Raw genomic sequence first — 14461 nt, 5'->3', positions numbered from 1 at the left:
ATAGGATATTTTCCAATGAATGCTCCTCTACCAAAGTGTTTAAGTGATACTTCAAAATATATTTTTTTCTATTTTATGTAATTGAAATTGTTCTCTTCAGTGCATGGAATGTGAAAGCAATTTCTGATAACATAAATTGGCAAACATAGAAACTGAAAGCTGTAAATAATTTAGAACACATTTTTTTAATCGTTAAATTCTCCTTTTAAGTGGTATTTCTGGTCTGCTCCAGGAATCCCAAATAAAGATAACATTTGAGACCATCCCTCAAGTTTATTACGCCTTACTTAATTTAGCCTGCAAAGATTGAAATGTTTTCTTTTGTGTTTGTCATATCTATGGGTTAATGAAATATTTTCTGATGTCTTAATGAAATGCTTTTCCACCTGTGTATGCGCTATTTAAATCATTGTTTATTGAAATACTCTATGAGAAAACAAGGCCTTAACTTATGTTCTACAAGATATATATAATTGCATCCAATTTTGCAACATAGTGAATCACTATTAAATTTATTTTAAATAAACTTCCAGAGGATTTTTGTTTTCTGTTGTGGATAGTACTGATGTTAAATAAAATCACATTGAAAAAATTACTCCCTTTTTCAAAGAAACTTTCAAAATGGAAAACAAAACTATTTCAGAATCAAAATCAATCATCATACCTAATTTATCACAGTATAGCTACATGATATAATTTGTGTCTTTGGAATTAAGATCTCCTTAAAGTACAATGGGACTTAAATAAGTACATTATGCTCAAATAAAACTTTCTGGGCTCCAAAGCAAATTGTCTTTAAATTGTATGCAACTGCATGATAATAAGAATATTATAAAGATGTCAGTGTCCCCAATTCAAAATGCATGGATATCATTAATGATATAGAGGGTAAGGAATATACAGTAAGGTTTATTCTTCTATTTAATGTTTTCCTAAAAAAGTTTGCTAAACATGTAGCAACGCTAAAGTACTGGCAATTTGATTTTCTTTAACCAAATTGTCATTGTGACTTTACACACAACAAAATAATTTTATTTTCCTTTTTCCCTTTCTTCTTTAAACTTGAACTATTACCCCTCACTGAAACTTCCTTCCTTCCTTCCCTCCCTCCATCTCTCTCTCTTTCTTTCTTCCATTTTTCTTCTTTCTTTCTTTCTCCTTCCCTAAACATACTGTCTTTTAATTCACCTCTTTGCAAGAGTCCTAAATGATATGGGAATAATTTTAATCTTTTTCAGAAAACTTAAGACTTCCACCAAGATGTATAGGGATTTTGTTTATTTGCTATAACCAGTTGACTCCTGCTAGCGATGCAAATTTTTGTAGGCCATGTTTGGTAAGCTGCAGCGTTGAATATTTCATCTTCAACTTAATGGTTAATTGGTTTACAGACCCCAAAATTTGTTTTTTGTCCACTATAAAAGATGAGCTATATCAAAGCTCTGATTATGGCAAACAGCTGTCAGAGGTCAGCCCTAAAAATAAAGGAAAAGAGTCCTAGGAGAATGCTGGACAACAGTGGCTGATGGTGGCAACATGTTGTACCCAAATTAGTACTTTTATTAAGACGAATTTATCATTATTTCCTGAATTCTTTCGTGTCTGTTTTTTTCTTGTTACTATAGCTAGAATTATTCTATCAGCTAATCGCCCCCAAAACAAAGAGGCCCCCAGATACCCTCTCTTAGTTCCAAGACCATTACTGTATCTGTTTATGTACATAAAAATTTTAAATAAACATAGTTGTAAAGTGTCTTCCTTCCATTTAATTTCACAAATAAGTCATTGTTTTTAACTCAACCACATTCGAACACTCATGTTGCTTTCTTCCTTGGTAAACTTAACAAAGGAAGTTTGTTACAGCTAAATCTAATACACTCTTATTGAATAGCTGTTGTATTTTTGTCAGAGACTCACACTTGATACATGCAAAGTAACTGTTAAGTTCTATACCTTTTGGTGTGCTGTCAAAATTGTAAACCGTATTTCACGTATGCATATACTCTGTCATTTAAAGTAGATTAAATTTTAATAAAATATTGGTCTCTAAGCGGAGTTTTAAAAACAAACAGTGTTTTTGGTTCACTGAAGGTAGCTATTTATTACTTTCAGCTATTTCTGTGATATAGCTGAAAGTAATAAATTATTATTTATTTATTATTTATTATTTATTTAATGATAAATTATTTAATTATTTATTTAATAATAAATTAATTATAAATTATTTATTTAATAATAAATTATTTAATTATTTATTATTTATTTATTAAATAGATAATTATTATTATCTATTTCTGCTGGTTTTCCGGCAGGGTCGGTGTACTTTAGCTGGAGTCTACAAGGGTGTGTATCGTTTGGCTGACATTCTTTTTGCAGTTTTAAATCTTGATAGTAGAATGCTGCAGTAGATGTGTATTTCAGATTATTTAAAAAAATCTGTTGAGGTTTCTTTTGTGTCCCTATTGATATCTAGATAGAATATTTTATCTTCTTGTTAGAATGATCTGAGGATAAAATGTTGTGATTTCTGACAAAAGTCTTGGCCAAATTCCATGGGTTAAAAAAAAAGTAACATTTATTCTTTCATATAATTTTGCACATATTATCTTCATTCACATCTCTATGTTATCAGCATCTGGCCTATGGTAATCATACTATATATTTTAAAGACATTAAATGATTTTAATATACTTTTAGATCAAACCTGTGTAAAAATAGAAAGCTAAGTTTCCGATGGGTAAAGCATCCAAATTTAGGTATTTTGCTATGTTAAATTTACTGTGACTTTATATTTTTATTCATATTACCCTGAAGTATAGAAATATTAGCTTTATAAAACCAATTAATATAATTCTAACATAGATAATTTCAATATTTAATTGATAAAAATATATTTCTATAACACTAGGTTTATAAATAGTCTTTATATGAATTGTTCTGGCATTCCATTAAATTAGTTTTTCCAAGAAAGTTATTTTTATGGTGTAATTTGATTATAGTAAAGAAAAAATCCAGAGTCACTTATTGAATATAAATTCATCATTCACAGCTTTCAAATGCCTATTATCATCTTTGGATCTTTCCATATTCAGAAACCTGTTGACACAGATGACTAATGACGGTTCACCGTCAGAGGGAATTTTTCCAGGATATGCTTTGCTATATCTAAAAGCATTGAACACGCAGGGTATGAAAAGAGTGGTTATTCCCACATGCTGGAAATAATCTGGTATGCTTCGGTTACCTCCCAGTGATCAAGAAGAATAAAGTGAGGATGACGAGGAGAGTGAAGCCGCCAACAGCCGCGGTGGCTATCACGAGAATCTGTCCTTGTTCTGCGGCCATGTCAGAAGCTGAAACAGAGACACAATATTACAATTTCCCTGGGTGACATTTCACTATCGGAATCATTTTACAATTTAGTTCATACTAAAAAATACAATAACAAACGCCAAGCCCAGTATATTTGGCCTTTATTTCAGTATTTAACATATATGAAGCAAACCCAGAAGGACTGAAGAGTTGGGGCCATAACCCACCACATAAACCTCTCCTCTTTCTTCAAAAAAAGGTCAATAAAGTAGATAAATTCCTAGTGTCCCTTATTTAAGATTAAGTATGTGCTGTAAAACTAAATCAGCAGACGGACTAAAGAATTCTGTTATGTAACCGCTCACTGTATTTCTTCCTAAACACTTTGGCCACTAGACCAGGCTTTATAGACTGTTTTGATACCTGTTTTTACAGAGTAGAAAGACTACTATATAATTCCTATATAAGAATGATGTTCTTTATATTTCATAGAGCTTAATTCAAACACTAAAACTGTAGACAGCACGAGGATATACACAGTAGGTGCTTAGATGTTTAATTGGCAATAAATAGAAAAATGATATTTAAAAGCTTTCTTTTTTGAAGAAAAGGCCGGATTACATATGGTAACAACATGTTTTTTCTTTCATGGATAAAACTCTCTCTTAAAATCACATGAGCTGCACATTTTACTAATCTTCCAGGAATGTTTTAACAGATATCATTTCAATTGATTTATTAGCACTTCTAATTTTTTGTATTGATAATGCTTTAATCAAATATAATTTTAATGGGTAAAATAGGCAATTGCTTAATAATAGAGATAAGAAAACAGAAACACAGAAAAATTGAAGAAACCGCCCAAGCTCACATAGAACTATAACCAGAAGTCAGTCTTTCAGGATTTTGTCTCATTTGTTTCTTTTTTTCTTTTTCTTTTTTTTAAAACTATAACTTGTAGTAATAATTCAGTTAATCATCAATATTGTAAAAAACCAATCAATCAGTCTCTTAATATTCCTTAAACTTGTTTCTTATTTCGACTACTGAAAACAAATAATATCTATTAATCTCATCAGTTATTGAAGAAAATTGAATCAAATAAAGTATACAACTGAGAAGCAAACTGCAGAAGTCTCTACCATAACAATTTATTAAACTTGAGTACTTTACAGCTTCCACAGAAGTAGATCTTCTTCTGGGAATTAAGTACGCAGTATACTATGTGCAAATTCATACCCAGAGTAATAACATTCTCATAAAACTAATGTGTCTGCTACAGAATGTCTAAGCCTTAAACACTATCTTCAAGTCAGTAAAGAAACCACTTACAGCATTTTAGAGACTTTTTAAGAAATCTAAATATACATAAAAACAAAAGGCATTTATATTCAGTTTTAATAAGATAAATTTATTAAATCTTAGATTTTAGTCACTATGATTTAATCAAGACATTTTCAAGCAATCTGCTACACTGTTAAGTTTTTGCTCATACTCTGTGCAGAGACAAGTTAAATAGCTGCATCTTATCCAATAAATAATGTACCGAAGGTCTTTTATTAGTTTTTCACTGAATTTCCTAATCTTCAAAATAGCACTAATATCATGGGAATGAATGCCATGCTCTAAAATGTCACATTTTCTCACTGAAAGTCTTTGACTAACAAAAATGTAACAAACAGATGTTCTAGAAAACATTATCTTTTTAAAGATAAAGCAGGAGGCGTTTACTAAAAAAAAAAAAAAAATTATTTACTTAACAACTGTTGTATCTGTAAAATAGATAGACTAGTTCAAGAATTTTGAATCAGGGGCATATCGTTTCACAGTCGTTAGGTAGCTGTCATTTATTGAGTCCAAAAATCAGAGGGAGATTTTGTAATTGGGTGCCTTTTGAAAATCAGATTACTTTGTTATAAAACAAGGTGTTGATCGACATACATCGTTACTGATTAAACTGCTAATTCTACGAATATGTCTCCTTTTGCACAGTGTTATTACATTTATAAACTTTGTTGTAATTAAAATTTTAATTGGATAACAATCTTAAGTTATGACACTTTGAAAAATGCATATTCCTGAATAATTGTTTCTTAAACTTAGAACCCCTAAACACTCCTGTGTGGAGAATAAAATATGTTAAATACTTTTATTAGAAACTAAGAGTATTTAATAAAACACTATTGTACTGGGAGTAAAATGCTATAGATTGTGAGGCTGGGATGATTATAGAAACCTCATCAACATTATGATCTTCATCAAGAATAACAGTCATTATTTAATAGGAAACCATGCTTAGAGCTTCAATTCATTATTAAATTTATCTTCACCATGGTCTTGTTAGGTAAGTACTATTATCATTCCTAGTTTGAGCAGTTACATTACTTTCTCAAGGTTACCTATCTTGTATAAAGAAAAGCTGGCAATCCAACTTCAATTTGCCCATCTCCAAGCTTTTGCCAGTACTTTAAACCACCATTTTTATTAACAGAAGCACTAACTAGGTCTAGCTGGGTTTGTTACCCTAGAACAATCATAGCCTTGCTTGAACTTGGCTTCATGTCTATAAAATGAGAATGTTGAAATAAATATTCTTGTCACAATCTTTCAGAGCAATTGTACTATGACATTGTGTTATCCATGCAGACTGCAATCAAATAGTGGAAAGCACAGGATTTGCCATATGAAATCAAAACACTCAGGACCTTGGTCCTGAAAGGGATAATTGTTGCCTTTTACCCTAATAGTGTTGGTCCATCACAGAGCTCTGACTTCCTTTCAGGATAAACTACAGGGCCCTTAACTTAGTTATGAAGGCTGTGTCAAAATGGCCCTAGCATATGTCTTCAGGCACATCTTAACATTCTCTAAGCATACTGAATTTCTTCCAATTCCTTGAGTGAGCCAAACTCTTAATATCTGGTCAATTCCTAATCACTCCTCCATGAATAGCTCATCATTTGGAAAGCTTTGGTTGTTGTTGTTTTCTGGTTGTTTAGATTTGGATAGGTCTCCAGACAGATGTTCCCCAAGACTCTTAAACTATTTCCACCAATAAAACTATCACAATTTATTGAAATTACTTTTTATAATATGTCTTTCCCATTTGATTTCAAATTTCCTAGGGCAGGGACTATATTCACTATTGTATCTATAGTGGGGTGAATGGTGACAGCCTTTCCCCTTCCCCTCAAAAAAAGGAATTTGCAGGTGTAATTAAGAACCTTGATTATCCTGGATTTAGGGGTGGTCCCAAATCCATTGACAGGTGTCCTTAAAAGACACAGAAGTGAAAAGACAAAGGGGAGAAGGCCATGTAAAGACATATGTAAAGACAAAGGCAGAGACTGGAGTTGTGCAACCCAGAAGCCTAAGAATGAACACACCAGAAGCAAGGAGAGAAAAGGAGGGAGCCGCTCTTAGAGCCTTTGGACGGAGCATGCTCTTGGTCTCTAGAGCTGTGATCTATTGTTTGACGCCATCAACTTTGTGATGATTTTTTGTAACAGTGTCCAGCCTACGTGGTAGTAAATATTCCTTTGAGAGAATGGGTTGAATAATTATTTGCACTGGATGGTTCTGGTAAGAAAAGGTCAGGAGTAATCCACATTGCCACCCGCCCCTTGATATGTGAGGGAGATATACCATCAGCGTGGCTATACAATGTATGCGAACAGAGTCTACCCAACACCAATCAGAAACATTCGATTATTCTGTGTGCTTGGAGACAATGTTTACTGGGGGTTAGAAGCTACTGGGAATTCAGACTGCTACGTTTTACCAAGTTGAGTGGATTAAAGCTCAGAAATATGAGTCTAAGGTTAAGAATCTATTAGTTCATTCAATTAATATTTATTGAGCAACTATTATATGCTAGGCACCGACACAGACACAGGCTACACAATGATGAACAAAACAGACACAGTTACTGTGCTCATGGATTTTCAGTTCAGTGGGGAAGACAGACACTGAACAAGAAATTACAAAAGTAATTATTGTTACAAAAGGGAAACTGTAAGGTGTTGGAAAAGAATAAGTTTCTCTAGCAGTGAGTCAGATGACAGGGAATTTTTGAAAATACAATGTGTTGGCAGAAGTAAGAGGAGGAACAGGATGATTTCCTTGGCTAGAGGTCTCATTAATTTGATTTATTTAAATAGACACTTAGATAAAGAAATAAGCAAACCATAAAATTATCTACCAAATGGATTCTACGAAAATACAGTATAGCTATAGATTTCTGTGTTATGAAAACTTGTCTCTAGCATTGTCCATTCAGTTTTTTCAATCCTGAGGAGAAGCTTATTTCTCATTAGTTTTGTAGGAGAAAAGCGTATAATTTACTCAACATAAGTAGCAACTATTGAAAGCAAACTTCTCCCTAAAAAGAACCACACTGAAATCCACGGTGTGAAATAAAATTTATCTGTGACTGGCTGATAGGAAATGACCCTTTGTTTAATGTCGAGGTTGTATTCTTGGAAAAAGATACATATATTAAAATGATATATTTCATTCTATGGTTTGGAAAGAAGTATACTCCCTTAAGAGGAAGCAATTATCCAAAAAGAATTGCAAAATTGTAACTGAGCAACAGTGCTTGGCATAAGTTGTGATGACATTATTAAGTGTGGTTTGTTTCCATCTCAAGAAAAAAAAGTGAAATGCTTTACTTGGAATCTAAATACTCAAAAAAGATATTTCATATCTTTAGGAAAGTGCGAGGGAAAGGCAATTTGGCTATTTTTAACCAAAGTATTTTCTTCTATGGAGGCATATGATTTTGTCTCCCTGTAATCAAGATTATTCTAGTTTATATTTACATTTCAAAGTAAAATCTGTTATTTGTATTCTGTGTCATTTTCTGTGGAATAGATATTTAAAGTTAACTCTTTTCCATTCTGAACATCTTTTTAAAGTTATTGAAGACAGTAGTTAACATGATTTTTAAGTAAAGCATCTCAGGAAAATGCTGCTCGGTGAAATAAATTGTCTTCATCATTTCACCAAAATGATTTTTTAGCATAGCATAAACCTCAACAAAGCCACGGATTGATGATGCCTAGTAAGTTCATGGTAAAGTTTATTGACAAGCAATATAGGAAAATTCTCCTCTCGGGTCATGTATAGAAATCAGAATTGGCTTAACCTTATGAGAATTTAGCAACACATAATAGAGATGAATTAATCTGCACATTTTCAATGCCACATTCTCATGTAGATGTAAGAGTGTGAGATACAGATGAAAGCCGAGGAAACCTTTCTCCTAGACGAACATAAACTTGTGACTTTGTAGATGATATTGTTATCATTTTGGCCACGTGGACTTGAAAGCGTAGGGTTATCCTTGATTTTGTATTTTCCTACAACCATGAGTCCAGAGTCAAGTTTTTCATCTTGCCTTTATTACCAGCGACACAGCCCGCTGTTAGGGTTCTGCCCCACAGGAGTAGACTAGTTTCATCATTTGCTATTATGTTGCCTGTTCCCAGTATCTCTTCACAATCCACCCACATTATACAGACAAATAATTATTCTTCACAACAACATTTAAAAATATTAAGAACATTTCCCATTGCCCAGAGGGTAAAATCATCCCTTTCTCAAGTACTCCAATTTTCAGAGGTGTACAGGCAAGAAATCTTGAACTCATCCCTCATCCAGTTTTCTCCTTCACCTTCCAAGTTGATCAGTCCTGTCCTTTATACTTTTAAAGCATTTCTTAGATTCTTTTTCATTCTCTCTTACTCCCACTGTATTTTCTCAGTTCAGGCATCCAGATAATCACATGTATTTGAAATCAGCTGGACAGTGGCTCAACTAGGTGACGTAGTTGAACAATAGAAAGCAAGACAAAAACAAACAAAAGGTCCTTTGGAAAGACATCTAATGAATGTCCACGTACTATACAACAGCTTTGTTCCCTCACACGTTTACTTCACACATATTTGGTGATTTCCAAGTTCATAAAACAGCATAGTAGGCAACAGATTAGAAGTCATGTGTGTGAGGGGCCATCTACAGAGAGAGAGTTGAATAGAATTGCACACTGCTAATCAGACTGAAGGAAGAGGTAGAAAAACTGAAACTCTGAAACAAGATTCCAAAGTGTACACTAGTCAGGAGCCAGGAGTTTAGGATCAAACAGCTATACAAAATTAAAGGAGTGTCAAAGGACTCACTATGTTTTATAACTCAATACGATTCATATGATCATTCGATATTAACTAGAAAATACTGAGATAAGTCCAGTGTATTTTAGAATAAGAGTTTGGGGATGTAGGATTAAAAAATATTTGCCTCCAAACTATTTTAAAAGTTATAAAAATAATACTTTTAAGATTAAACCCTGGCCAAAAACTTGTATTACCAAAATGATTCATTTCCTGAGAGTTTGAGTTTTTTGACTCATCTCTACTACAAACTTCTTGAGGGCAGAATGAGGTGTTTCGACTTTCTATATAACAAGGAATTAGCAGAGCCATACACAGTATAGGTATTAATAAATGTGTATTGTTCATGAAGAAGAAATAAAATACAAATTTTAAATACAAGGATAAGATGCCCTTTGCTAACGAACAGTTTTCTTACTTGATTTGTGTGTTAATATTAATGCTGGCCGGGCGCGGTGGCTCACGCCTGTATTCCCAGCACTTTGGGAGGCCGAGGCGGGTGGATCACGAGGTCAAGAGATCGAGACCATCCTGGTCAACATGGTGAAACCCCGTCTCTACTAAAAATACAAAAAAAAAAAAAAATTAGCTGGGCATGGTGGCGCATGCCTGCAATCCCAGCTACTCAGGAGGCTGAGGCAGGAGAATTGCCTGAACCCAGGAGGCGGAGGTTGCAGTGAGCCGAGATCGCGCCATTGCACTCCAGCCTGGGTAACAAGAGCGAAACCATCTCAAAAAAAAAAAAAAAAAAAAAAAAATTAATGCTTAAATATCTTGTAGTTTTACATTACATTCCTTTCGTATTTGTATTTTGGAAATTGCTATGTTCAGAGGTAAATTAATAGAAAATAATGTGGGTCAATTTCTTTTTCCTAAATATCCCTGCCTAGACTTTGAAAAAAATGTAAATATAGTCAACATAGTATTATACTGATATCTCTCTTTTAAATCATTCAATATTTGATGCTATCTACCCAAATGAAAAGTATCTATAAGAAATAATAATTTATCCAGAGATAAATTAATAGAAAATAATGTGGGTCTTTTTTTCCCCTACATATCCCTGCCTAGGCTTTGAAAAAAAGTAAATATAGTCAACAGAGTATTATAATGACATCTTTCTTTTACATTCATTGCATATTTAATGCTATCTACCCAAAGGAAAACCATCTCTAAGATTAGAAATAAAAGAAAATAGCAAGAGATTCTCTTTTCCATTCAAGTAAGCAGTTTACTGATTTCTCAGCAGGACGGAAACAAACCTCATGGATGATTTCTGTTGAAACAGTTACCTTTCACAGGGATCATGCTCCACCCCACCACCCCCTGCCCCAGAAAGTGATTTCACAGCAGTGCCTTCTACTCCTCTGCCACTTCTCCTCCACAGCAATACAATTCAGTACATCAAACTGTGGTTACATTGAAACACCAAAGACTTTGAGATTTACTCTTTCTGATGACCTCAATTTACTTGTCAGATAAAAATGCCAAATGACATAGGGATAATTGGAAAATGTGAGTTGGGTACAATTTGATGGAGAGGCAGAAGCAGAGGCAAATAGTGCAGTGTAAGGAAACACTTTCTATCCTTTTTTAAAAACGAGATTCTTGTGTTCATTAATGAATGGTCAAGATGCCTTACCACAGGTAGGCTTCATGTGACAAATTTCAAAGAACAAAGAAAATGACTGAGACATTTAAACACCTGAAACTAGTGTCAACATTCTAAATGTCAAAGATTTAATTTGTAATTGTGTATGTTTCATATTGTTACAGGCCAGTTGAAATAGGTCTTTGAGAACTTTTTTCTCAAAGACTATTTATATCTTTATGCATACATCTTTCAGCCTTTTAAACATTTTTTAACATCCAATGTAGAAAAGGAATTCCTTACAAATTTCACAGCTTCCCTGGATCACTGAAACTGGAAGCAAGAATGTTCAATTTTAAATACTATTCCCATGTGCCATAATATTAATAGTGGGTATTTGCACATTGGTGAGCATATCATATAACTTGAGATTATAGTTTTTTAATATAACAGTTACTATGGTTTGAGATAAAGAGCTTTGTAATGAAATGGATAACCATTAGAGATCACACATTTCATAAGTTGTATAAACTGTATAAATTAGATTTATTAAAGTCTTTTTCATAGAAAAATATTTAAAGAAAATAATCTTGATTTCTAAAGCACAGAATTGTTTAGAAAAAAATTCTAAATAATTTCTTAAGGAAATTCTCATTCACCAGCAAATTATTCATTCAATAAAAACAAAAATATCATTTGCTAAGCACTGTGATATAGCGTTTGGCAAGATGAAGAAAACTAAAGTGTGATTTCCTCAGAGAGTTTCTCTTTAGTGAGAGAGAGAGAGAGATACAAAGCTGAGTTGTAATGCAGAAACACTGGTGTTAGAATGAAGGTATGTGTGCAGGCCACGAGACAAGAGGGGTGAAGTGGTAATCTCCACAGGAAATATCAAAGGAAGGTTACAAAGAAGGGGATTCTTAAACTAAATCTGGAATGACTAGAAGAAATCTGCAAGTCAGCAACATGGTGAGTAGCTATTCGGACACTGTAGCTAGAAGAAACATCACAAACAGTACAAAGATACAAATGGCGCAACATCTTCAGGAGTTTATATATACTTTGAGATGCCTGCGACACAAACCAAAATGCAGAAGAGGAAGTTGGAGAGACAGACAAGAAATAGATCACCATAATTTAATCTGAGTCCAGTCAGCACGCTTGAACTTTTCTCAGGTTACTACCTGGAAACCATCATCCTTAGCAAACTGACACAAGAACAGAAAATCAAACACTGCATGTTCTCACTCATAGGTGGGTGTTGAACAATGAGAACACTTGGACACAGGGCGGGGAGCATCACACACTGGGGTCTGTTGAGGGGGGGGCTACCAGATGGGCAGTGGGAAGGAGGGCAGGGAGGGGTAAGGTGGGGAGAAATGTCAGGTATAGGTGATGGGGGGATGGAGGCAGCAAACCACCTTGCCATGAATGTACCTATGCAACAATGATGCATGATGCACATGTACCCCAGAACCTAAAGTACAATTTAAAAAAGTAGGCCAGGCGCAGTGGCTCACGCCTGTAATCCCAGCACTTTGGGAGGCCGAGGCGGGTGGATCACGAGGTCAAGAGATCAAGACCATCCTGGTCAACATGGTGAAACCCCATCTCTACTAAAAATACAAAAAAATCAGCTGGGCATGGTGGCGTGTGCCTGTAATCCCAGCTACTCAGGAGGCTGAGGCAGGAGAATTGCCTGATCCCAGGAGGCGGAGGTTGCGGTCAGCCGAGATCGTGCCATTGCACTCCAGCCTCGGTAACAAGAGCGAAACTCTGTCCAAAAAAAAAAAATTCAAACTCCAGAATAGGGTATATACAGACGTTAGTTTACTCAATATTGCCATTTTGACAAGTGGCATAAACTCTTGCAAAAATATAAGAATACTGAAGACAAACCCAACGGAGAAGAAAACAAAACTGAGGCTGAGACATTATTGAAGACATCATTGGAGAGCCTGGATTTGGCCTGACTCTCACACTACCCCTTTGACTTTTCAGTTACCTGAGGCAAGAAAGTCTCACTTTTCATTAAACCAGTACAATCTGTCACTTGAAATGGAGAGTCCTATTTCATATAATGAACCAAGAGGAAATAATTTGACTGGATGTAAATGCTAATACGGGGCAGGGCGCTGCAGGGCTTTATATATCAAAACTAGGTTTAGTGACTTCTCATTGTTTATTATGTTGCTTGAGCTGAACATTTTCTATCTAACTTCACTGTTGTCTTTTTATTTTGATGATAAACCCAGCCTCCCCGATCTGTTTGCCTGGTAACCGGATGGACAGGACTGGAAGCGTAAGGTGAAACAGAATGGAAATGTGCTCACCTTTCTAAAACAACCTTTTTCTATAGAATGACTAACAAATGTGCCAGGAGACATTCCAATTTATTTTTCTGTAATAGACTGATAGTTTTTGGGGGATCAGTCCTGTCTGCCCTACATCTAATGGGTCGCATGTATCAATCAAACTTGCATGGATGCAAAAACAACAACAAAAAACGGGCAGACAGTATTTCTGGCAAGTTTAGCAAGACAGCATGTTAGAATGTGAGATCATTCGCTTAATTGAAACCTAGCTAATTATAAACTAATTATCACCAAAATACTGGAGCTAAATTGCTGTGGAAGGCTTTTAGTGAATTTTCACAGTTTATGGTAACATAAATTGGAGGCTACAGTTGTCTTTTATTTGGCTTCAAGAGAACTATTTATGGAAGCGTGGGTAACCGTCAATGCCAGGTGCCAATTTTTCTTAGCTTTTTGGACCCCCAAGTGTATTTCCTTAAGGACCTGCTATTGCTTTATACTAAAACCCATTTGACCATCTCCTGAAAGTGAATACATTCTAAGGAAAGGTTTTGGATCATTGTTTGAAGCCTGTTCTGAAGAACACTCAACTATTTACCTCAAACAACCTCTAACCAATCACCAGGATTAATTCTGGAGAAATTCAATGGGAGACAACTCTATTTTAAAAAGGCCAGCCCCATAGCAGCACAAAACTATGGCTCCATCAATTTTCCTGGAATCCCTTCAATTATGTATGCCCTGCTTCTCCTTAAGCCATGTGTGTGAGGCCTCCAAGTTACATAATTTATATGAGCAGCAAAAGGGTTTTCTGAACCGTATTGCGTTACTATTTACTACTATTATTTTGAGGAAAATAAGATTGTTTACCTATACAAAATTAATTTTTTTCACACAATTTTGACACAAAATTTTCAAAAAATTTTTAATTAAAAAATGAGGCTTAATGTTAGGATCTGCAAACGTGGGAGTAAAGATCTTTCTAAAACTGAACTGAAAGGGAACGTTTCCTGGCTTACCCATTCACCTTGTCATGTAACATAAAAACAGTATTGTGTTTTATGTATTAA

At 34.5% G+C, this 14461-nt stretch overlaps 1 protein-coding gene across 5 annotated transcripts in view; it reads right to left on the bottom strand.

Annotated features, from left to right (window-relative positions):
* The window catches only part of EPHA6 (EPH receptor A6), a 986592-nt gene that overhangs the window by 281817 nt on the left and 690314 nt on the right, over positions 1 to 14461 (bottom strand). For all 5 annotated transcript variants that reach the window (XM_074389177.1, XM_039480541.2, XM_074389178.1 and 2 more), the window contains one exon: positions 3245 to 3353. In XM_074389177.1, the coding sequence (XP_074245278.1) occupies positions 3245 to 3353 (109 nt within the window). The remainder of the gene's footprint in view (positions 1 to 3244; positions 3354 to 14461) is intronic.

This window comes from Saimiri boliviensis, chromosome 18 (assembly GCF_048565385.1).
Source record: "Saimiri boliviensis isolate mSaiBol1 chromosome 18, mSaiBol1.pri, whole genome shotgun sequence".
NCBI classification, from domain to species: Eukaryota; Metazoa; Chordata; class Mammalia; order Primates; family Cebidae; genus Saimiri; species Saimiri boliviensis.
This window is presented reverse-complemented; position numbering and strand designations above follow the sequence as displayed.